This window comes from Candoia aspera, chromosome 9 (assembly GCF_035149785.1).
Source record: "Candoia aspera isolate rCanAsp1 chromosome 9, rCanAsp1.hap2, whole genome shotgun sequence".
In the NCBI taxonomy this organism is placed as follows: Eukaryota; Metazoa; Chordata; class Lepidosauria; order Squamata; family Boidae; genus Candoia; species Candoia aspera.
Genome location: NC_086161.1, coordinates 18,109,222 through 18,135,430, shown reverse-complemented (window position 1 = coordinate 18,135,430; position 26,209 = coordinate 18,109,222). Strand labels below are relative to the sequence as shown.

General features: G+C 39.6%; 1 protein-coding gene across 2 annotated transcripts in view; it reads left to right on the top strand.

Moving 5' to 3' along the window:
- Positions 1-10,771, top strand: part of LOC134502532 (zinc metalloproteinase-disintegrin-like NaMP) — a 44,869-nt gene extending 34,098 nt beyond the window's left edge. Inside the window, exons 18-25 of one of the 2 annotated variants that reach the window (XM_063310904.1) lie at positions 1,600-1,678; positions 3,022-3,127; positions 3,455-3,551; positions 4,215-4,280; positions 5,116-5,172; positions 7,450-7,518; positions 8,958-9,023; positions 9,986-10,771. In XM_063310904.1, the coding sequence (XP_063166974.1) occupies positions 1,600-1,678; positions 3,022-3,127; positions 3,455-3,551; positions 4,215-4,280; positions 5,116-5,172; positions 7,450-7,518; positions 8,958-9,023; positions 9,986-10,006 (561 nt within the window). In that variant the 3' untranslated portion in view covers positions 10,007-10,771. The remainder of the gene's footprint in view (positions 1-1,599; positions 1,679-3,021; positions 3,128-3,454; positions 3,552-4,214; positions 4,281-5,115; positions 5,173-7,449; positions 7,519-8,957; positions 9,024-9,985) is intronic. The other variant, XM_063310905.1, reaches the window with a different exon arrangement.
- Positions 10,772-26,209: the final 15,438 nt, after the last annotated feature.

Here is a 26,209-nt window from a genome sequence, read left to right as displayed (position 1 = left end):
TAGAGCTTATGCGTAAATGTGCTTGGGGTGATATTTACATCTCAGTAACAGTTTGTTGCTCTAATAAAGAAAATGAGTAGGATTGGCCACAGCGCATTTCTATCTAAAGAGGAAAACACACCATGAAGCATATTATTATTATTATTATTATTATTATTATTATTATTATTATTATTATTATTTGCACAACAATGTGAAATCACAGCTGCCAGTTCTTTATCTGGTGTTGGCCATTATCATTATCATTATCATTTCACACCTAACATCTATATAGTAACTTTGGAAATAAAATTCATCATGAAATTCAGTTTCCTTCAATTAAGAGCAGAATCAGAACTAAATATAAATTATTTTGTTGGATAGAGATCATGGTTGGGGTTATGTAAAACTGTGTGTGTGTTTGTGTGTGTTTCTGTGTGTATGCCTTTTTATACATAATTTACATAATTTCTCTTTTCTTTTTCTTTCTCTCTTTTTCCTTCTTGGAATTGTTCTCTTTTTTTCTTTGTTCTGTTTTATTAAACAAATAAAGCCTTCCACCCCACCCTGAAAAAAAGCCTTTCCAGAAGCCTTGATGCCAAAAATATTTCAGCTTTTGGTCCCAGTAGTTCTAAGTCTGGGCAGGCTGACATGGAAATAGATGACCTCAGTATTTACCAAACCCAGAATAATTTAGGGCTTTAAAGATGAAAGCACATTAAATTGAGCTCTAAAACTAACAGGTAGCAATGGAATCAGATCAAAAACTGGGGTCACAAGTTAGAATTGTCAAATAGCAATCAGAGTCTGGTTGCTCACTTTGGACCAATGGAAGGTTCCAAGTTGAACCTCAGAGTAAAAACAGCCTCCCCCAGAAGTGAAAATGCCCCTCTCTCTCATGGCCTTTCAGAGTTGGGTGAAGATCTAGCACTTCCAGAAGATCTCTGAGGACTAAATGTGGAGCCAACCAATACCGAAATTAAGTTTTATTGTATTGTATTACAGTGTTTTGACACATCATTTATGAATTAAAATCACCATGTTATTATAATTTTGGTGCATGACCTAGAGTCTGATTGGATTGGGGCAGTGGACAAATTGCATTAAAGGAAGGAAGGAAGGAAGGAAGGAAGGAAGGAAGGAAGGAAGGAAGGAAGGAATGTCCATCTTCTCTAAGTTAATATTTTCCTGATACTTTTGTCCATCTCAAAGCTTGACTTAGTTCTTTCAGCCTGCTGTCCCCCGGAAGTGCTCTGACCGCAGCTCTCGTACCATCCAAAGAAGAGCACCCTGCCCATGCTGGGCTGCTGTTCAGCTCAGTCGAATAACTCAACCTAGCACCAGATTAAAGAACAGTGACTCAGGCTGTCAGGATGCAGCCTTTGGGACTGCATCTTGAACAACAGCTTTGCTAGAAACCCTTGATTTCTTTTTCTGTGTGGGATGCTTTGGTGGGTTTCCATCTTTTTATCTGTCTAATTTGGTTCAGTTGTTAAAAATAGTTTTATGCTTCAGTACTATCTGGCTGCTTTGGACTTCATAAAAATGCAGGAGAAAGGTTGACTGTGTCTTTTCCCTGTATCCGTTCTGAACACTAATACTTGGTCTGTGCTATCCTAGGTGTGTGACCATGAACTGCAGTGCCAGTGTGAAGAAGGATGGGCACCACCCCACTGTGATGACCCCACAGCAAATAGAAGTGAGTTAATTCAGGGGGGCACTGCATTCTAGTCTTTTTTTGCAGAATCTTCTGCACAACTATAGGTTATTTTTATCCCTGGGATGAGTGGAATGTCTCAATTCATACAGCATCCATCTTAATTTGGGACTAAATTATTGCATAGGAGGGACGCGGTGGCGCTGCGGGTTAAACCGCTGAGCTGTCGATCGGAAGGTCGGCGGTTCGAAACCGCGCGGCGGGGTGAGCTCCCGTTGTTAATCCCAGCTCCTGCCAACCTAGCAGTTCGAAAACATGCAAATGTGAGTAGATCAATAGGTACCGCTTCGGCGGGAAGGTAACGGCGTTCCAAGTCGTCATGCTGGCCACATGACCCGGAAGTGTCTATGACAACGCCGGCTCCAAGGCTTAGAAACGGAGATGAGCACCGCCCCCTAGAGTCGGATTCGACTGGACTTTACGTCAAGGGAAACCTTTACCTTTACTAAATTATTGCATGGGAATGGGAATTTATTCTAATTCTGGACAGGTTAAATAATTTTGATTCAAATTAGGGTTTGATATCTCAGTTTTTGTATTGTTATATATCAATTGGGTATTGTTAACTATTAGCAAACTGTACTTTAATAAGAAGGGCTATATTTTTAATCTTGTTATGCACATGAAGGAGAAGAGAAGAGGGGAAAATAACCAAGTTAAAGTCTTGCTGCATTTTATTTAACCAAAGCCGTTTAACCATGGGTAGTGAGATTGTGATTACCTAAAGCTACCTAGTGGTGAAAGTCTAAATACTGACTTCTTAGACCCTAGTTTGGTTTCCTAATTATCCTGCTACATCCATTTGCATGACTATCTTGGGAGAGAAATTAGAATCAACCCTTCCTCAATCCAGAATTCTTAGCCAGCCTGGGAGCTGTAGTCCCAACACATCTAGAGGTCATGGAGTTGGGTTAGGCTGCGTTAGTCTTAAAAGATGAGGACAAGACATTCATGAAATGAGGCTTATAGTCCTGGTCTTCCTGGGTTAAATTTGATCCCCAGAGTTGGTTCAGAGTTGGGTGGCACCAAGAAAGGAAGGAAGGAAGGAAGGAAGGAAGGAAGGAAGGAAGGGAGGGAGGGAGGAAGGGAGGAAGGAAGGAAGGAAGGAAGGAAGGAAAGGAGGAAGGAAGGAAATGAGGGAGGGAGGGAGGGAGGAATTTTAGCCAATTCTCAACAGAGTTTCTTAGGGAAAACTCTTATCTCATGTGTGAGAAATGCCAGGGCTTGGAGAACATAATTTTCCATTGATTGTCTCCCATGTTTCCATTGTGACTTCATCAATTTAACTTTAAATCCCTTCATAGCCTTTTCTCTTTTTCCTTTAGACATCATCATCATTGTTGTAGTTGTACTAGTAGTCTTACTAGTCACTGCCATCATCCTTGCAGTTCTCTTCCGCTGCTACATTTTAAAGAAGAAACAAAATCAAAGGTGAAGCTTTTGAATGTTCTCAGCTAAGGTTTTTTAGGGGTGGATTACCAGGTGAGCCGAGTCCCATGCAACAGCAGTGGTGGGTTGTCCTGACTGAATGGAGAGGCTGAGAGTAGAAAGGACTGTATAGGACTGGATATTCAGTTCCAGAAATCTCTCTGGCTGAAGTTACAGATTTTGACTGAAAGAACTGAATATTAGTAAATAATAATTATTATATGTAGGGAGGGATGGAGGGAGGGAGACATTTCATGTATTTCCATGTTTAGCTTGACTTTGGTCTTCAGAATGCTATCCTCATTATAAAATTCTGTTCTTTTATGACAGCACTCACAAAAGTGCAGCTGGAGCCACAAATCCTGCTTTCTCTGGTCCAGATCAGAGGAGGAAACCGCATCTTGGTCCAGTGTCCAACCATTCAGAGGTGAGAGGCCAAGTGGGCAATCTGAGCAGAGAAGAACACTCAAATACCACAGCTTTATACAATTTCCAATCCATTTGTTTCATACGAGGTAATAAGAAGTATGATTCCCCAGTGGCAGTTTAAGGAACTGGGGAGCCCAGTGTAGGTCTTGGAGGCTCCTCACCCTACCCACAGCCCCTAGTTCAGCACTGTGGATGGATTTCTGCAAAATGAGATGTTTTAACTGTGCTGGAACTGGTAAAGGGGCCAAAATACTGCAGTGAAAATAGTTTGGAAGCTTTTTGTCAAAATGCATGCAAAATATCTGCATTTTTAATTCTTTTTATGGAGAGAGAAACATGTTGTTGTTGCTGCTGTGGTTGTAAGATAAGGTCAATCCATCTGTTATCTTTTAAGAGGCAACACAACCCTTTTTTTTTTGCAAAAACAAGAATAACACAATTGCTATAGTTACTGAGCTCACCCACTGCTTGCACAATAAACTAAATAGAATGAGTTTGCATAACGAAGTAAACAACAAAATACTTAAAGCTACCCCTAATGAAACTCTGTGTGCGTGCAAGTGCAGCTGCTAGGCTTTTAACTGACTGGCTAAGTGTTTGAAGTTCTTGGCTTTAAAATTTTTTAGATATATTCAAACTTTTGGTCGTTTCCTCCTTTCAGATAAATTCTTCTCGATTTCTCCTCCCACCACCTCCATCCCAAGCAAATAAACCACCAGTCTGTGCTGTAAGTAGAATTAAATGGAATAAGTCTTGCTTATGAGTCTAAAGCAGTCTTTAACAAACAAAATAAATATATTTAACAAACCCCCAATAAACCACTTTATTTGGTGGTGATGTGCAGTGGTATGAATGAGTGTATGCATTACACTAAGTAAAGTATGTTTTATTTTGTCTCAGGTTAGCATGTTCTGTGAATCAGATTTTGGTGGTATATCCTCATGGTTTAAACTAAGCATTGTGAATTATACAATTTATTATGATTAGAACAATTTATAGCTTATTGTGATATGTGAACATAAACAACATATTTGCTTGAATGTAATTATTTCTAAAATTCCCCCATAACAAATGCAAAGAATTTTCTCTGTAAGTAATAAATATTTATTTGGATAGATTTCCTATTGGACTCAATATGGCTTCCTTATGAGCAAATATACTGTATAGAGAATTTGATTGCACTTTAGAAAAATACATATGCATACAGAACAGTGTTTTTCAAACTTGGCAGCTTTAAGACATGTGGACTTCAACTCCCAGAATTCCCCAGCCAGCATGATCTAGAACCTTGCAAGTGGAAAACTAATAAGCTGCAGTTTTTTTACCTGATTGTTGAAACATACATACTAATATTCTGAAACACAATAAGCAATTTCTGATTGTTTGAATTATTATTTGCTTCCTGCGTTGTAAATCCCTGTATAGAGTAGGGATAATCTGCATGATTTCCAGTGTTTCAGAAAGATCATGATCCTCTCATAAGGGGGTTCTAGAAAATTAGGGAGTTTGCACACATTCTCTCTTAGAAATACACTAAACTGATACTATTTCATTATTGACAGAAAATCCCAGTTAAACAATTCAACCACACACCAACAGCATATCAAAATGCCAGAATGGTAAGTTTCTCAATGAAGGGTTGCTTCATCCAAGAACTTTAGAATACTGATAGACATTCCCTCCTACTTCTACTATTTTCCTGGTATCTTTTTTGGAATGTCATACCTGCCACCTCGCTTGGGAAGGGGAGGGTAACAGCTCCACCTGGGGGTGGTTGGTGCCATAGCACCCGGTATTGATCGTGATTCCATCTTCGCTTGGATTTTATATTTATTATTGTATTCACATTTTTAGATTGTAACTTAGGTTTGGATGTTTTTATTATCATTTTTATTGCAAACCACCCAGAGTCCCCCACTGGGGGAGATGGGCGGTGATATAAATTTTAATAATAATAATAATAATAATAATAATAATAATAATAATAATAATAATAATATCTCATTCTGTATAGCCTCTAGAAAAGTGAAGATCACATGGAATTAGTGTTTTTGAGGTCAAGGAAATCAACTACAAACACTCACATGGAGTATTATGCTTCAAATCCCAAACATCACTAATAGAAAGCAATTCTAGATACATTTAAGAAACTGCATTAGATATATGAAACTGCCCATTAATATAATATTTTCTATAATATATTTCCAGCAGAGGTCTTTTCATAAACTGCTAGCAAATCAACTGGAGATGCCAATTACTGCAGTGTCAATATTCTGAATTAGGCAGATTCAACAAAATTGCCAATGAAAAGTCAAGCACAATGGGTGAAGTATATCAACACCCAAATGGATGTATACATCTTGATGGCATTTAGGGGCAATTGCTGATTTCATGGCAGATAATGCATCCTTGAGCAGTTTATGTCGCAACACTGCTGAGGAGAAATAGAATAGGACAATCCAGTGGCGAAAATGGCTAAGGCAATCCCGGGCTGTATTAAAAGAAGCATTATGCCCAGATCATGGGATGTAATGGTTCCTTTGAACTCTGGCTGGTTAAATCATGCTTGAAATGCTGTGTTCAGTTTTGGGCCCCACACTTTAAAAAGACCATGGAGAGTGCTGCGAAGGTTGAGTGATACTGAATTTCAGTCTGAAGTCAGATCAGTCTCTCAGAGCTTGTCAGCCCAACAAGGTAGCAAAGTCTAAGAAATCATTGCCATATAGGTCAGGACTAAATTTATTGTAGGAGCTGTAGTAACAGAATCTTGTGAGTCTGAGTGCCCTTCCCCCCCTCTCCTTCTATCTTCATGTGAACTAGGGAAGAGCTTGTCTGAGATGTTGTGTTAAGTTATTTCCTTGGCACAGGCTCAAGCTGCTCGCCTCTGACTGTTGCCTTGCCAGAAGCTCTTTCTCCTGTCCTTCAAGGCCATTCCCCGTGACCTCTACAGAGCTCTAGAATCCTACTAGATTCTGGTTCCCGAGAACCAGCAGGCTTCTTATATACTCTGACTTCCTCTAGTTGAGGAAAGGCTTTTTTATGGCAAGGCACACTGAACTCCCATTGGGGCTTCTCTAAAGCAGGTATGCTAACAACCTTGTACCCCAACGGACATGCCTTTGCGATTCCAACAGAGAGCTCTCTTGCAGGAGAGCTATCAGAATGACGGTCCTGGGAACTATGCCCTATGAGAAGTTGAAGGGACGGGGAACATGGGGATGTGTAGTCTGACAGAATTGAAGGACCTCAGTGCCAGACATTGACAGGGACCTCCAAATATCCAAAGGCCCATCCTATGCAAGAGAGAATGGGCTGGTTCTCTGTTGAAACAGAGAACAGAAGAAGCACCGAAGACTTGAAATTAAAAGAAAGAAAAGTGAGGGTGAATATTAGGAGGGATTTCCTGAAGATAAGAGCTGTTAAGCAGTGGAAGAATCCGATTAGAACAGTGACGGGCTCCCCATCGTGGAAATGTTTTGACCAGAGCTTGGATAGCCACTGCTCAGAGATCGTTTGGTGCATCCTTGAGTTGAACATGGAATTGGACCAGGCGGCCAATAAAGCCATCTGGCCCAAATGAATGAATGGACCCATTCTATGGTCCGATGATATTCAATAAATTTGTTGTGGATTTCTATCTGAATTTTCTGTTAGCGCTTCCCTCAAAAGAAGCATGGAAATTATTGCTGTGTGAAAGTGCCGAGGATCTCCAATTCATCCAACTGCACATTTTATGGAGAAAGGGAACAAGGGTTAATTTTTGTTGCAGACAGATGACTCAAACTTTAAGCATAGCAGGAAATGTGGTCTCCATCAGGTGTTCTTGCCTGTCATTTTAAAGCACTTCTAAAATGCATTTGGACTACTAAAACAGTTCCAATTTCCCTTCATTTCAGCCCATTGTAAAACCAAGCATTCCTCCACCTCCTGTTCCAACAGCAAAATCGGCCATATCTCCAGCCATGGTAGGTCAGCCTTCAAATTATCACTCTTCCACGGTATTTCGCTCCTTTGTGGCAGAAGGCTAAGGTGAGGGTTGTGATTAGAACACTTTCTAGCCAGTGTGACATTGTCACTTCTTCAGACTGCTGGATGAAAAGTAAGGTCAAGAACTCCAGTGGGGAAACGTTCAGCTGGTGGGTTACAGGTGGGGGTTTTTCAATGGGCCTGACCCTCCAGGGATTGTGCCCCCCCATATAGTTGCCCAGATTGCTTATTGGCTATGGCTAGACTTAGTCATAATTCAGTCCTTTCTTCCCAATGCCAAGAGGGGACGTAAAGCCTCTGAGAGGGTCGCGTATCAGCTCTTGGTCAGATGCTTTTGTAAAGGGAGGCTGAATTGCCACTAGCATCCCGAGCTGCATTCTGGCCTTCGTCTAGACTCTCTATCCACTTAGGGCAGTTAGCCTATGATAGCAACAAGAGGATAGCATTCTCCTGTGAAATTGTACTGCCTCCAGGTCTTAATGAGAAGAGGTTTGAACAAGTTCCATTATTAAAATACCCATCCCCCATGAATGAACTTAACAGGCTGAAAAATGCCCATTATCAGTACTTTATCTTTGTAAATTCCTTTTTCAAAGAAACAACTTCCCGTATGGAAACTGAAGCGGTCTAATCTTGGCACTAAAATTGTAAGACTTCATTATGGATTGCCTTTCATGTTGTGAATTCCATTCTTTGCAACCAGCTGAGCTGCTTTCAAGACACATTTCTGAAGATCTTGGGTTACAGTATTTCTTGCAGAAGCAATGATGAAGTATCCAAGAATGGTGTCAAAACATGGGCATTCTGCAGAAGCTGGTTCATCTCTTGATATGTTTCATGGTTTTCACAATAAGACACGTATCCCTTGATGCTGTTGCTTCTATTTACATGCCAACCCAAGGTTTAGATCTGGACGGCAACAAGGTCAACCTGGAGGCTACAACTGGCCTGCCAGAATCAATGTTGTAGATCCCAAATTCTATTCAGAATGGGTTTGAGCAAAATGTTTGGCCCTGTTTCATTCTGGGGGATGGGTGGGCAGTATTAAGGAAAAAAGTGGGTACCTGAAGCTTGAAGAGGTTTAAGCTTTCCATTGTATCTATTAAAAGCCCCAAATCTCACCCATGAAAATTGGCCCTTTTCCAGTCCAATTTTCAAATATGACCCTTGACTTTCCATGGGAATCCTGGTGCAGGCCAATGGGAATTCATTACTCTGGGTTTAACGCAAGTGACCCAGAGTAATTCAATGGAAGCATTTCTTTGGATCTTATTTATTTACTTATTAGAGCTATAAACTGCTGAATCAACTAAGGACTCTTGGCTGTTTACAGGTGGCAGTTTGCAAGTAATGTAGTCAGCGTATAGTAAATGCTTGGTTGATATTTAACAGGAAATATCTGGCACTTCTCTTACAGAGAGAAACAAATTCATTTCCTTCTCCTCACATCAAGTGTAAGCCAGCTCCTCCACCTCCACCCCAGGTAAGGGGCAGGTACACTATGAAAATGTATAAAACATGATAAAGATGTTAGAGTTATGACTATCTGTCACAGAGACTGAAAGATCGAGAAGCTATACAAGAAAGTGGCTCTTGGGTGAATTTGACAGGACTGGATTTTCTTTCTTTTTCCCTCCTCCCCAACTGAACAAAGAGAGAAAAAATTACATCCCTGTACTTTACAGAATTCCCTAAATAAATCTGGTGGAGAATATTGAAGGCCCATTTTTGTTCGACTCAAAGGATTACATGTAAGCTGACTAAATAGGCTTCTTGACGAGAAATTAAAGAATGGAAGCTATGATTTTATCCCTGGTGTCTATTATATACCTTGTGGAAAAGTAAAACAAATACCAAATAAAAACAGATGCCTGCTCTTAAGAATATAGACATGGAATGTGTGCATGCTTAAAAACGTAATTAGACTCAATTCTTCAGTTCAGAAAAGCGCCATTGCTGGAAATGGTGACATATGATCTTCAAGGCATGGATCTTTGGCAAGAATGGTACAAAGGGAATCATGCCATCTAAGCTAGCATTTTCAAGGTCAAATAATTTAGTATAGAGAAACCGCTTTGGTGGTGTGAAGATGTTATCTGGACATGGATGCTTCATTTCAGGATGTAGCAGGGGCCGTATTGGCCCTGCTGAATTCAACTCCTCCCACTGATTTTTTCCAAAAGCATGGTCATCAACTAGATCGGTCTGTAGCTATCATATTCAATAAACATACAGTATAGATGTTTCTCAGAAAATAAATCAAAACAACAAAAACAAAGCTTATTTTGGGTGGGGGAAAATTCTCTTCTTTACCTGTTTATTGCTTCCTTCTTTATTCTACCTTGTTTCCCCCCCCCCCCATGTTTAGGATTGATGGCTTGAATAAATGTATAATGCTTTGCTTTCAGTCATTTGATTCCAATATCTTTTTGCTTTTGTTTTCAGGCACTGAAACCCCCCAAGTAATCTCAGGGTATGAAACAAAGAAAGAATCAGAAATAATACTTATTCTCTGATTTCCATTCCCTTGTCTGCAAAGGAATACTGAATGGCTGATTTCTTTCTACAAGTCTAATGCTTCCTCTGCAGTGGGGAATGTCATGTTAACTTTGGGGGCATGATCACCTGCAGTCCTAACTCTAAAGTCGGAAACTGATAGGCATGTCTTCAGCTCTCTTCCATCTTCAGCTCTCTTCCTGGATTTCAAATTGGGAGATCCTGGTAGAGTTGGGAGGATTCTGTGAATTGTGAACTGAGCCAAAAGATGCAAAGAAGCCATGATGCCTCCATGTGAGATTGAAACACCCATCACTGCCAACTGTGGACAAGATCCAAAGTTAAAGAAAGCTTTTTGATACTTAATGCAAGTGGGAACAGAAACTGTCCTGCCTACTGAATTATTCACTTTACTCTCATGGAGTAGAAAATGACTGAGCCTTGCATGATGCCACCAACCCATACAGGTTCTTTGATGTAAGTGAGGGCAGATCTCTTTGATCCTCCTCCCTACCCGGGGCAAACACAGAAGCAGAGATGAGACTTGGGATGTCTAGTGCCTCACTGTTTTTTGCTCAAGGACTTTTCAGTGTACAATTTTAATAGGTTTGCCAACTTTTTTCACCAGACTCTGCTCCTATTCCCTAAGGCTACATGTGACCGATCACTTCTCTCAGAGTAGCATTATTTTATTCTAGAGTAGGCGTGGGCAGATCTTTCAATGCCAAATGTTATATTTTTTTAAAAAACTGAATTGGAATTGCACAAGGTTGCAAATCTTAAAAGATTTCAACCATCTCAGCCTCACTGTATTACATGATCTCGTGCAAGAATGCCAAAACCTTGCACGTTCTCAGCTGAAATCTTGCAAGATTTCACTGGAGAACACTGACATCTTGTGGGATTTGACACACTTCTAGGATTTTGGCTAGAATTAAATATATTTGGATTTAATTTTAGGCTTCCATGTATGCACGGATATATGCATCAAACCTGAAGTCCAGATTGGGAGTCAGGTATAAACAGAAGGTACACTTTTCTGTTAGGAGTGAGGGAGCATATGCATTGTCCTGGTGCCAATTATCACCCACCCTCCCTTTTCTGTGCCTCAATTTAGCAAGATTGGTTGCCAGATCTGAAGAGGAAGGGGTATTTGTATTGGCCTGAATGTCAATAGACCTATCCATGTGATTGGATTCTCCAGCCTACCAGGATTACTACTCATGGGGTGGCATGGGGTTTGTTTGTATGAATTGACACAAATGAATAGAAATAACTATTGCCCGTTATGCACATTAGTATACATTGTTCATGCCTGACATTTTCAGAAATGAGGATTTTTAGTGGGAAAAAGGCTGTTGGAGGAGAAGGAAACTTGCAAGTGAAAAGTAGGATTATATTTCTTTTCTTGGTCTCTGTTACACCCCTGCAGCTTCTCCTCCAGGCCTATTGGACTGTTAAAAGCAAATGCCAAAGTGCCAGTCTGGTTAAAGTCTCAAATTAAATACAGATAAACTTAAAGCTGTGTTGAAATCTGCTTTGCAATTTCTCAACCGTTTGGCCCCTGTCTTAAAAAAAAAAGTTCTTTTCAGAATGCTTGAGAATTTCTTTTAGACTTAGCTGGTTTACGTGGCTGAGCTTATTTCATTGTTGTAATTGGCAGTGGGGACTTCTCTTCGGCTTTTCTGTTACACCTCTTCCCATCCCAAACTGGAAAACTCCCATGGAAGTTCTTTCCTTGAGGTCTCCCCTTAGAAATGAATGGAAACATGGGAAAGAGACTCAGACTCCTAGAGACTTGCTTGTACAATGAAAGGCAATATTTCCCCATCCCCTTGGCATTTGTAACTAAATCACTGTAAGACCACATTCTACCTATCTCAGCAAAATTTTGCGGAAGATATTCTCTTTTGCCAGCTTAAAGAACTGGTAGACAGAAATGCAGGGAAACTTTTTTGCATGGCATTAGATAAATTATTGATTTACCTAATCTTTGCGCCATACAACAGAAAAGGATCAGTGTTGGAAACTATCCTGTCGGGGATGTCTTGTGACTGAGATAAATAAACTTTCCATTGATTACTTGTTTCCTTTCCCTCCTCCCAATGCCAGCCTGTGCAATTATTTTTTTCTTACCATAAACACTTTTATATCTAGTTGAATTGTGATTTAAAATTTTATGTTATTATCTGTAAAATATGTATTTGGAATAATATCTATATTTAAAATGTTCTTATATAAAGTCAAAACTTTTCTTGTAAAAATAAACATGATCTGGAATTTATTTAGTTATTTATTTATTTGTTTTCTATCCTGCCTTTATTATATTTTTATAAATAACTCATGGCGGCGAACATACCTAATACTCTTTCCTCCTCCTATTTTCCCCACAACAACAACCCTGTGAGGTGGGTTGGGCTGAGAGAGAGGGACTGGCACAAGGTCACCCAGCCAGCTTTCATGTCTAAGGCAGGACTAGAACTCTCATACCATGCCTGATTGGCTCTTGGGCTGAGAGAGGGTGACTTGCCAAGGTTACCCAGCCGGCTTGCATGCCTAAGGCAGGATTAGAACTCTCAATCTCCTGGTTTCTAGCCCATGTTCAGCTTAGTTGCAGTTAAGCTCACTGTTCCCAGCACCCTGCCTGCTGGACCACAGGGCTACATTTTCCCGCATATAGGAACAATACACTTGTTAGTTCTCTTGCAAAAGGTGTTAAGTAGAAGACAACTCCTAGTGATGACATGGACACAGCTCTACCGGTTTCTTGGTCACAGTCCAGAAGTGGTTTGTTGGGGACTCCTTCCAGGATATGTTTGTCTGTCTCTCTCTCTCCAGTGTAGCCTACAGCCCTGGAATGTCCTTCTGGCATCCTATCCAAGTACCAATCTAACCTGAATCGTCTTAGCTTTCTGAAATTTGCCAACATCAACTAGAAGCCACCATCTCCTGGGATTCAGTTATCCCGTGGGTCCTGTAATGGAGGCTAAGACCCTTATGGAGTGGATTCCATTTAACCATTTCCTCCTGCTGCAGTCTAGACATGGAATTGGGGGGGGGGGGCTGATGGGGAGCCTGCTGGAGAGTGCCAGGCCTTGTTAACTATTGAGGAGGAAGTATTCTCTATACCACAGGCAGATGCTGAATAATGCTTTCTGGACTTTAGACCCTCTCCACCTGAAGGCCGTTTATTACACCCTTTGGAGCCTACAAATCTTCCTCTCCAAAATTCGAATCTGGATACTGCTACTGGAAGTTTTGAAATCACCCAGCTTACCCCCCAAACCCGTGTGGTGTTTGACTTTACCCACAGAAGGGGAGATCTCTATCCCTCTTGAAATGTCATAGGCTGGAAAGCAGAGATCTCAGATGCTTCATTTATGGAATGTTTGCACCCTACCTAAAAACTCAGGGGGCATTAGAAGAAGTAAATGACATCAGTTTTAAATGTTTAGATTTTTTAAAAAGTAGATTATTTTAAAATTTTTATCTTTATATGTGGATCAATCCTGACATCTACTGTGCATGAATCTCAACTGCATCCTAAGCACGTGTTATTTATTTGTTTTACCTGCATCAGTTACAATATTTTATTATTCTTCAGCTCACATTTGGTCAGAAGATTTTGTGAGCAACACAGCTAAATAAAGCCCACTAGATCTGTGGATTTTGCGAATGTAAAGACAGGAGACTGCATTTCTGGGGCCAGATGTTCTTTTACACACGTTCTGATGACTTGCACGTAACAGCAGCGATCAAAGAGGACGGGAAGGGATGCCATTTCTAGTTTTTATTAGATAGTACTAACTTTGGTTTTGAAAACTCTAAGTGAGACAAGCTGATATTAATGACAGATGTGAGCTTCCAGGCACAGGACATGACTTGGCATTGTCCTTTGAATCAGAAACCAATTTTACCCCTCATCTTTTGGACCAGAAGAGAGACGACAAACTTTCCAAGGGGTGACCATTTGCCTACCAGCTGCACATGACATCACTGGAAGGGTACTGATGTCACAGAAAAGGAGATGGCTGATTTTTTTAGCCAGTATTCATTTTTTTAAGAGTGGGGATGGGATGAAGAAGCCTCTGGGAGGCACGCTACTCCCATTCCTACCTCTGCCTACTTCCAGAACCCAGTGAGAAAATTGCCAGATTTCAGCATTGCAGTTTTAGTCTAATCAAGGGTGGTGGTGGTGGTGATGGATAGATATTAGAGGAGGTGGTCTTCCAGAGTTGCATCCTCCCACTTCCTATTTTGTAGGGGGTAAAACTCCCCAAATAGTGCCAATAAAATTGCTCACTTTGCCACTGGTTCTCTTAGTACTCTTCAAATCCATAATTCAGAAGTATCTATTTCTTGTTTTTTTTTTTTAATTCCAGATTTCACAGCAATATATTACCACTTGGGACAATTATTTTCACTCTTCTGGTTTTTATTGTCATAGAAATAACCTTAGACTTCAAAATGCTATCTTAAGTTTCTCAATGACATCCTCCCTAAGACTAACTTCCTCTTAACTTCTCTAGCACATTTCCATCTTTATTTATTTATTTATTTATTTATTTATTTAATTTTATTTATTAAACAAATTTATATGTTTAATAAACTCACATGCTCACCAACTCACACACAGTGACTCTGGGTGACTTACAGAATTAAAATCCACAATACAAAAACCCATCAACTCCCACCCCCCATGGTGGCTACAAAGGCAATCAAATCAGCCACTTGATTGGCTCCATATTGGCCTGACAGAACCACATCTTCAGGGCCTTCTGGAAAAGTATCAAGGTTGTGGCTAATCCTGTTTCTGGGGGAATGCTATTCCATAGGGAGGAAGCAGCCATGGAGAAGGCCCTTTTATGTGGTCCCATTAGATGTACTTCCCTCATATATAGGACCTGCAACATGCCCTGCCTCCCTGCTCTGGTGGGTCTGGTAGATGTCACTGGGGAAAGGTGGCCCTTCAGATAACCTGGCTCCAAGGCATGTAGGGCTTTAAAGGTGATAACCAGCAAACTGAACTGGACCCAGAAGCAAATCAGCAACCAATGCAGCTCCTACAAAAGAGGTGACACATGTGCAAATCTAGACTTGTGCAAAACTATGCGGGCAGCTGCATTTTGATCCAACTGAAGCTTCTGGATATTCTACAAGGGAAACCCATGTACAGCATATTACAATAGTCCAAACATTATTTATATTTTATTTTTTAAATATATATATATTTAAAATTTAAATTGTTAAATATATAAAAATATTTTAAAAAAATATTTTTTATATTTTATATTTATTCTTAAGCCCAGGAATATGAAACTACCATGTTTACTTCTTCACCATCATCTGAAAGTTCATGAAGAATGCTGATTGACAATAACTTAAATATTAAATAGTTAGGTATCACACTAAACAGGTTTTTTCAGTTTCCATTTTTATGTTCCTAATGAGCTTGCCTAAACTTCTTTACTTTCAGCTGATAAAGCAGTGTCATCTCAGTTTCTCAGATTGTTAAAGCTTCAGTCTTCATTTCTGATTTCAGCTCTCATCTCTTCTAAATCTGGCAGTATTACATTTACTGCACAAGTTAAATAGTTTTGAAGACAATAGGCCCTCTGGTCTCACTCCTGGCCTGTCCCTATTCTTAACCACTCAGTTCTTACAGCAGCTTCTTTCCCAGCATAAAGTTGATGGTATAGACGATCAAGGGGGACACGGTGGTGCTGCGGGTTAAACCGCTGAGCTGCTGAGCTTGCCGATCGGAAGGTAGGCAGTTCGAATTCGCGTGACGGGGTGAGCTCCCGTTGCTAGTCCCAGCTCCTGCCAACCTAGCAGTTCGAAAACATGCAAATGTGAGTAGATTAATAGGTACCGCTTCGGCAGGCAGGTAATGGCATTCTGTGTAGTCATGCTGGTCACATGTCCACGGAAGTGTTTATGGACAAACGCCGGCTCTTCAGCTTTGAAACGGAGATGAGCACCGCCCCCTAGAGTCGGACACGACTGGACGTAATGTCAAGGGAAACCTTTACCTTCTTATAGACGATCAAAGGCCTTGCTGTAACCAATAAAGCAACAGTAACCTCTCTTTCAAGGGGACGTGGTGGCGCTGCGGGTTAAACCGCTGAGCTGTCGATCGGAAGGTCGGCGGTTCGAAACCGTGCGGCGGGGTGAGCTCCCGTTGCTCGTCCCAGCTTCTGCACACCAAGCAGTTCGAAAACATGCAAATGTGAGTAGATTAATTGGTACCGCTTCGGCGGGAAGGTAACGGCGTTCCGAGTCGTCATGCTGGCCACATGACCCGGAAGTGTCTATGACAACGCCGGCTCCAAGGCTTTGAAACGGAGATGAGCACCGCCCCCTAGAGTCGGACACGACTGGACTTTACGTCAAGGGAAACCTTTACCTTTACCTTTAACCTCTCTTTCAAATTCTTGTCTTCTCTCCATTGTACTCTCCATTGTGCATATTATGTTAGCTATCTGATCCAGTAGTGCAATGGATGGGTAATTTGCACATTTTTTTATAAACACCAGTATTTTCCAGTCTCTAAGCCATATTTGTTGACCTAGAACTGTCAGCACTTTAATTGCCTCTTCTCTTAAAGCTTTAAACAATTCAGTGAGTATTTCGTCCACTTCTAGTGTTTTTTCTATTTGACAATTGGCTAACTGCCTCATATGCTTGATTTCCTAGTAGATTCCATTCATGAATCTATGCTCCCTCCACAAATGTTTCGGCCACTCTATAACCTCATTTGTAAAGGAGAAGTTTCAGAATAGTCTAGCCGCCTTCCTTGGACCTCGTTTGCCTCCATGTAAATGAGGTAGTTTCTTCTGGGATTACTCTTTAGTCATCATCCCTTGACTGTAAATTTTCTGTGATGAAACGTGTCTCATTTCCCGTTTCTTGTTACCTTCTTCTGTTGGATGATATTCTTGGACAAGACAACTTTCCTTGTCTTTTCTTTGACATAGAAAGTTGGCATTCAGCTATTATGTATCCATCTTACTGCACAAAGCCTTTTATGGACATCATGTTAGCTTTGTCTGAAAGCCACTTGGATCATTTCTTTCAAATTTTGGGATTTTTTTCCATTTCATTTTTCACAATTTTATTTTATTTATTTATTTTCTGTCCCACCTTTATTATTTTTATAAATAACTCAAGGCAGCAAACATACTAAATATTCCTTCCTCTTATCACTTCCTATAACTACTCAGGTTATTTCTTGCGTAAATTAATTTATAATTAAGTAAATGGTTTAATGTGGCCTGTTTTAATCTACCCTAATTTGCTTACTTCTAAAACAACCAATTTAGTGTGTTTCATTTCCATTTTGATCATTTTCAAATTTTCCTTGGTTCAATGTGCCATATATTCTGTATTTCACTTGCATTTGTCCTTGTAAAATGAGGCATATCTGTTTCAATACCATCTGTGGCCACACTTCTTGAGGCTTTGGTATGATCACATCATCAAATCCAGGTCTACTTGTGAAAATTTGTAATTCCTCCCCAGTAGCTAGAAGAGTCTTCCAACTTAGGAGATCTCATCATCTGGCACCCAAACCTCTCCAGATGTTGGAGCCACAACCACATGTTTTTCTTAGCAGTACATCAGAGGTGGTTAACCATTGGCTTCTTTCAAATTTGATTTTGGAGGTCCTCCTTCCAGAAGGCTTGGCTTCCCTCATGCCAAAGAGACCCAGCCCCCTTCATCCCAATTGTGGATCACTCTTAGCTTCATCACTTCCACAACAACCTTACCAGTAAAAGTGACCCTACCCAGAACCTCTTCTCCCAGTGTCATCAATCTCAGGGTCATTGAAGTTCCTGAGCACTCCCACCACACCAAGATGCTCATCTTCTGGGGAAGTCTCCAGTTCTGTGGGGCTTCAACTTCCAGAATCTCCAGGCAGGCTGAAGGAATTCTAAGAACTAAAGGACATCAGTTTACAGAAGATACACCAGTGCTTATGTCAGAAGTGACATATGTCAGGGGTAATGAACCTTTGTCCAGCAAATTCCAGTAACTAAAAAGTGTATAAGTTCCACATGCACAGAAATGTCTTCTGGTACTTCCAATACCCAACTAAAACAGTTGTAAGGAGCTTCTGTGAATGTTTTGCATCAGGTTCATTACCCCTGACATAAGCACTGGTGTATCTTCTGTAAACTGATGTCCTTTAGTGCAAAGTGTTTCAGCAACACAAATGGTACCACTCCTGTATCTCAGTGAGTCAAATTGCCTCTCCTCTGTGTCATTGTCTGTTTTATTGAGACAAACTATGGCTACCTTGAATATCTTGCTCTCTGCTTCTCTCTTTTTGGTATCATCAAAGCATGACCAGAAGGGGGAGCAAGAGGACAACCAGAATTTAGGCCAAAAGGAATGAAAAAGAAGCATTACTAATAACCTTACACTACTATAATAGATTGCCTCCAAATAGACCAGACAGGAAACACAACCAAATCAGCTAATTCTACTTTATTCTAAGGCGAAATTAACAGAATCTTGCAAGTCTGAAAGTACAATTCTCCTCCCATCTCCTTTACCCCAGAGAAACTAGGGAGGGTCCCTTCTGAGCCTCTTGCCCACCCACTATCCAGCTGCAGACTATGCTGTCTCTTATCGGACTGTTTCCTAGGTAGTGTCTCTGGGCCCAGTCTCCCAAGGTCATTCCCACATACCATTACACTTTGCTTCTAGCCTTGCCATCTTCAGCCTATTACAAAGCCTTGAGTGGCATCTTTTCATTTGTTTGTAATCGCTATCTTGCATATTTCCACCTCTAGAAGACTGATAAGAATATAATTAATGTAACTTGTTTCTGTTGAATATTTCTTCTATGGTTGTTATCAAGTCATAGTTTATGATAGGGCTGGGGGACTGGTGCGGCTCTCAGAATATTGCTGAAATAAAAATTCAGCAATATTTTAGTTGCTGAAAATTATAGTTCAGCAACTAACTAAATTTTTAGTTAGTTGCTGAACTAAAATTTAGTTTTAGTTGAATTTTAAACTAAATTCAACTAAATTTATAAAAATAATAGGCAGCAGGGGTGCCCTGGGGGAGGCCCAAGATCTTCCTTATAAAGTTGTTTTGGACTACTTCCAGTTGGGCAATGACCTTCTCATCCCACCCCCAAATCTCAGCCCCATACAGCGTCTGGGCTATCACCTTGACTTGGAATATTTTAAGTATAGGGGCTACCAATTGCCCTCCTTTAGAATAGAAAAATGTCACAATGGCACCTACTGTATGCTGAGCAGTTGCCAAGACATTAGATAAGTGTACTTTCCACAAAAAGGACTTATAAAAGGTGATGCCCAGGTATTTAAAGGCGAGACATTGCTCCATTAGTTGGGCATTAATTGTCCATCTATGTTTAATATTACTTTTGCCAAAAACTACTACTTTAGTTTTATTATAATTTATCTTCAGTTTTTCCATTTCACAAGAAGCAGCTAGTCTGGAGTTGGATTGCAGTGCAAGATGCCTTTGATACAGCATCTGTGGGTTTTTTAAAAAAGCAGTGATTTTCTCACTGAGATTAGGGCTCCATCTGAGGAGATGTTTAGCCTGGGTGATGCCATCAAAATTATAATGCCTCACAGGGGGTGGGGCCTTATAAGCCAAAAGGGTCAAAACCAAGGGTAGATGGTTGTTCTCTGTTCTGTTGTGGACATCAAAGGAGCCAACCTGGGGAAGAAGTGCAGGAGAAACAAAGATGTAATCAATGACACTGGCTCCAAATGAGCTTTGAGAAGTATAATGACCATTAGAGCTGTCAAAATTGGAGCCATGGAGACTGTACCTCCTATATTTAAAGGCCAGATTCAATAAGGAAACCCCTTTTTGGTTTAATAATTTGTCCATGGAGGACCAGGGCAAATATCATTAATTCTTTGGACTAAATTGCATCTTCCTAACATAACTGCTTATATCTTTGCTGATTCTGGCATTGAAATCAGCAGCCGGAAGGATATTTGCATTTGGTGATGTTTGTTCAGCTTTTTCCAAAAGGATTTCTAGGGAGGACCAAACCTTGAGCTACAGATCTGGGTTCTGTCCTGTTGGAAGTTAGATGTTAATACAAAGAATTAACTCAAAGTATGTGCTGTCTATCTGGACTGCCTGGATATAATCACAGTCTGACCAATCCCTTTGTTGTATAATTCCTTTCATATCAGCTGAGGTCAAAATTGATAACCCACCACTTGCTCTTCCATACAAACCTGATTTAGCAGCAGGGATGTTATATGAGCAAAATTTCTGGCAAGAAAGGAGAAGAAATATCTAGGCACCATGTCTCCTGTAATAAAATGATGTTAAATTCTGACAGGTACTGTTCAAAACAAGTGTCCACCAACTTGCTGTGCCACCCAGCAATATTCCAAGAAATGGCTTTTATGTGACCTGGAGCCTTCACTTAGAAGCAAGTGAACTGGTGGCATTCGAAGTGTTATGTTGTTCTCTCAGTGCAAGAAGACGTACTGAAGATGTTGAGGTGATGTTCTTGTCAGCATGGGAATTATTAGCTGGCAGCAACGTTGGGCTATCGATTAGATTGCCGTCACTGGGTGTGGCTGGATTTGTGAGCTGAAGATCTTGATACCACAACTTCCTTCTATCCTGTTTTCTGATCAAGGCCCTCAGATAGTACAGAATGAAGCAAGTTGTCATTATCTGAAACAGAACAAGATGGAGTCAATTTGGGCTGTTTTGGAATAGAAGGACATGTGGGCTTGCAGGTATATAGGTTATTTTCCTTCTTTAACAGAGTTGTTTGATTGCATGGTTCAGAGAGTTTATAAATTTTCTGCGAAGTTCGCAGTCGGTAAGGCTTCAAAAGAGTTAATTAGTCCTGTTGCTAGAGCTTCATCAGTGCCAATTTTTTCTTGCATCATTTCAATAAGATTATTTGGGCAGTGTCTTGTCAAGGACTCTAAAGGCGCTGGGTTGCTGTGGTTTTTATCATTGGCATGCTGCCCATGGCATGAGGCAAGGGAGAGTCTGCTTGAGACATTAAACAAAAAAATGCAGTCCTTTTTTCATCTCAGAAAACATGCAGTGGGTATATTTGAAAAGTGGAAAGAAAAGATTTCATTTTCCATTATAGGGAACGGAATGGATACCCAACATTCCTATGTGGTTATCACCTCAAGAGGCATCTGCAAGACGAGAGAGAACAGGAGAAGGAAAGTGGTTAAGGTACAAAGAACTAGCAACTTTTGAGGAAGGAAAACCAGTACTGAAAACAAGAGAGAAACTGGAGACAGAGGGATATATATGTCCTTGGTTCAGTTATAACCAACTGTTTGAACGTCTGAACATTTTAAACTAGATAAAAAGAATTTTAGATTTCTAAATGAAATAACAATTTTGGAGAAACAATTATGTACAAATAATCAACACACGGTTACTAAAATGTAAAAGTTATTATTACAAATGAACCAGGAAGATGAACAAGTTAAGGAATGCATGGTAAAATGGGCCGGAAACTTTGGTTATAATATTAAATCAAATCATTGGGAAAGAATGTGGTCAAAAAGATTAAATTTTACGTTAAGTTATAATTTAAAAGAAAATTTCTACAAAATGATGTTCCGTTGGTACTTAACTCCCGATAAATTGTCAAACGTCTTCAGAAATGTACCAAATCTTTGCTGGAAATGCTCTCAAGGGGTGGGAACATTTTACCATCTTTGGTGGATGTGTGGGAAGGTGAAAAAATTTTGGAATCAGATTCATATTATAATTCAGAAAATATTAAAAATTAGCATAATAAAGAAACCGAAACTGTTCCTAATAGGTATTATGGATGAAAAACTGCAGAAAAACTATGGAAATCCGCTTCTATATATGACTACGGCCGCTAGAATGCTATATGCTCAGTATTGGAAAGATTCACGAATACCATCAGTAGAGGACTGGATAATTAAATTATTGGACTTAGCCCAAATGGCAAAATTAACAGACTTGATGAGAGACAAAAATACTGTTAATTTTATGGAATCACGGCAACCACTTGTGGACTATTTGTTAGAGACTGAAAAAGATGAAGCAATGATTATGGGTTTTTCGTAATAAGGACATTATGGAATAGAAATAATGGAGATCTATATATAATCAGTTCCAAGAGAATAAGGTATTATAATTTAGATATTTCTATAACTCGGTTAGGCAGAAGTCACCATTTCTTTTTTTTCCCTTTTATTCTTTTTTTTCCTTTTCTTTTTGTTTTTCTTAGCTCTTGTATGTATGTATTAATGTGGAAGTTGCATGTGTATGTGCTGTTATTCTTTTCTTTTTCTTTTTCTTTTTCTTTTTCTTTTTTTTCTTTTTTCCTTTTTTTTCTTTTTCCCCCCCTCTCTTTAGAGTTTTCTAATGTTTGGGGTATTTGTTATTAGTGTCAGCTATTACTGTGTCGATTGGTTGGTATTTAGAAATTTGTTTGTGTTCGTTATCTTTTCGTTTTAGTTTTTGAAAACAATAAGGTTTGTATAAAAAAAAGAAAAGAAAGAAAATATTTCATTTTGAACAACATACAGGGAATGGTGGAATGGTTAAAAGACAATAGAATTTGTTTATGACCTGTCATACTAGGAAGCCATTCAACAGCACTCAGGTCATGATCGAAGAAGTGAGCTAAGTGATAGAATGATAGCTGTTCTGGTGAACCAGCGTCCAATGTTAAATCTATTGAGGGTAATCCTTAGAACAACTTGGTTTGTTTGAAGCATGCAGTTGTGCTTCTTTGGGCTTATCACTTTGGTAGAAGGTAAGGCTGTAAGCTCTGCCTCTTTTTGGTTGACCTCACTAATCTTAATTTGTTCTTCTGAACAATTTTGTTTCCATAAACAAATCAGAATTGGTGCCAATGTTTTGAGTTACTTTAAAAGCTGCTAGCTTATCTCCATAACTTTGCACAAAAGTTTCAAAGGCCCACCTCTTTAAAAAGATCATGCCTTGAAGATTGTATGTCACCATTTCCATCAATGGCATTTTTCTGAACTGAAGAATTGAGTCTAATTACATTTTTAAGCATGCACACATTTCATGTCTATAGTCTTAAGAGCAGGCATCTGTTTTTATTTTGTATCTGTTTTACTTTTCCACAAGGTGTATAATATATACCAGGGATAAAATCATAGCTTCCATTCTTTAATTTCTCATCAAGAAGCCTACTGAGTCAGCTTACATGTAATCCTTTGAATTCAACAGAAATGGGCCTTCAATATTCTCCACCAGATTTATTTAGGGAATTCTGTAAAGTACAGGGATGTACATTTTTCTCTCTTTGTTCAGTTGGGGAGGAGGGAAAAAGAAAGAAAATCCAGTGCTGCCAAATTCACCCAAGAGCCAGTTTCTTCTCCCAGAAAAGAAGTCATCTTGTCACACAGGTACAAAGTATAGCTTCTTGATCTTTCCATCTCTGTGACAGATAGACACATCTCTCTTCTTTTTTTTTAAAAAAAAACAGAACTTTATTGATTTTCAAAGTATAGTTAAAATACAAAATATAGAGTATAGATAAGACAGAGACAAAGAAAAAAGGAAAACTATAAAAGTGCGAAATTAGAAAGCAAAAAAAGGAAATGACTTCTGACCTTCTCCAATACAAATATAAATGCATTTTATACAGATATAATGTCTTACCATTAGTTAAACCTTAGTAACATTATTTCTATAAAATCAAACCATTTAATCATCAAAACCCAAAATCAAAACTTGATTTTTTTTCAGACACAAGCAAATAGTCTAAAAGTGGTTGCTAAGTAGAAACAAATCCAGACACAGTATTTTCTCTCATCAATGCTGTTAGCTTAGCCATTTGGGCCAATTCCATTAGTTTAATTATCCATTCTTCCACTGTAGGGATTTTTGAATCTTTCCATCTTTGTGCGTATAAAAGTTGTGATGCTGTAATCATATATAAAAGCAAAGTCCCATGCTGTTTCTTGAGCTGTTTCTCCATCAATCCCAAGAGAAACTGTTCTGGTTTCTTTTGTAAATTCACTTTAAGAATCTTTAGAATATTAACACATAGTTGATCCCAGATGGTTATAACTCTTTAAGTTTAAAATCTTTATCAATTTTTTTTTCTATTTTCAGAGTGTGTCTGCCCATTTCTGAGGTGGAGGTGGAGGAGCTGGCTTACACTTGATGTGAGGAGAAGGAAATGAATTTTTTTTCTGTCTGTAAGAGAAGTGCCAGATAATTCCTGTTAAATATCAACCAGGCATTTACTATATGCTGAGTAAATTATTGGTAAACTACCACCTGTAAACAGCCAAGAGTCCTTAGTTGATTCAGCAGTTTATAGCTCTAATAAGTAAATAAATAAGATCCAAAGAAATGCTTCCATTGAATTACTCTGGGTCACTTGAGTTAAACCCAGAGTAATGAATTCCCATTGGCCTGCACCAGGATTTCCATGGAAAGTCAAGGGTCATATTTGAAAATTGGACTGGAAAAGGGCCAATTTTCATGGGTGAGATTTGGGACTTTTAATAGATACAATGGAGAGCTTAAACCTCTTCAAGCTTCAGGTACCCACTTCATTCCTTGATATTGCCCACCCATCCCCCAGAATGAAACAAGGCCAATCATTTTGCTCAAACCCATTCTGAATAGAATTTGGGATCTACAACATTGATTCTGGCAGGTCACTTGTAATCTCCAGGTTAACCTTGTTGCCGTCCAGATCTAAACCTTGGGTTGGCATGTAAATAGAAGCAACAGCATCAAGGGATATGTGTCTTATTGTGAAAACCATGAAACGTATCAAGAGATGAACCAGCTTCTGCAGAATGCCCATGTTTTGACACCATTCTTGGATACTTCATCATTGCTTCTGCAAGAAATACTGTAACCCAAGATCTTCAGAAATGTGTCTTGAAAGCTACTCAGCTGGTTATAAAGAGTGGAATTCACAACATGAAAGGCAATTCATAATGAAGTGTTATAATTTTAGTGCCAAGATTAGACTGCTTCAGTTTCCATATGGGAAGTTGTTTCTTTGAAAAAGGAATTTACAAAGATAAAATATTGATAATGTGTTTATTTATCTATTTATCTATTTATTTTTATCCCACCTGAATAATTTTTTTATAAATTAGTCAAGGTGGTGAACATACCAAATACTCCTGCCTCCTCCTATTTTCCCCACAACAACCACCCTGTGAGGTGAGTTGAGCTGAGAGAGAGAGACTGGCCCAAGGCCATCCAGCTGGCTTTCATGCTTAGGACAGGAGTAGAACTCACACTCTCCTGGTTTCTAGTGCAGCACCTTATTAATTTATTAATTTATTTTTCAAACTTTCCCACTACCCATCTCCCCCCAGAAGAGGGACTCCGAGCAGTTTACAATAAAGCCAAAAAATTACAAACAATAAAACCATAAATAATGTATGAAATATAAATACAATTACACAATATGCATATAAAACATAAAATCCAAATGGCAGCACCTGATCTAGTTCAGTTTGTATATAAGCAATGGGCACTCTAAGGTGCCAACCATCCTCAAGAATAACTAGTCCCCTTCCCGCCCCAAGCAAGGGGGCAAAACCAGGTCTTCAGGTTCTTCTTGAAGGCCAGGAGAGATGGGGCCTACCTCACCTCTGGGGGGAGAATGTTCCAAAAGGCGGGAGCCACTGCAGAGAAGGCCCGCTTCCTGGACCCCGCCAAATGGAATTCCCTTGTAGATGGGTCTGTAACATGCCTTCTCTGCATGGGACAGGTCAATGTCATGGGGATGAGATGGTCCCTCAGGTAACCTTGACCCATGCCATGTAGGGCTTTAAAAGTGATAACCAACACCTTGAATTGGACACGGAAGCAAACTGGTACCTAGTGCAGCATGTGCCAATCTTGGGGCACCAAGAATTGCCCATGCGGTTGCATTCTGGACCAGCTCTAGCTTCCAGATGCTCTTCAAGGGTAGCCCTTGGGCATGTTTTGGCCTGTTAAGTTCATACATGGGGATGGGTATTTTAATAATGGAACATATTCAAACCTCTTCCCATTAAAACTTGGAGGTAGGACAAGTTCACAGGAGAATGCTATCATCTTGTTACTATCATAGATTAACTGCCCTAAGTGGAGGGAGTGTCAAGAATAAGGCCAGAATGCAACGCAGGATGCTAGTGGTAATTCAACCTC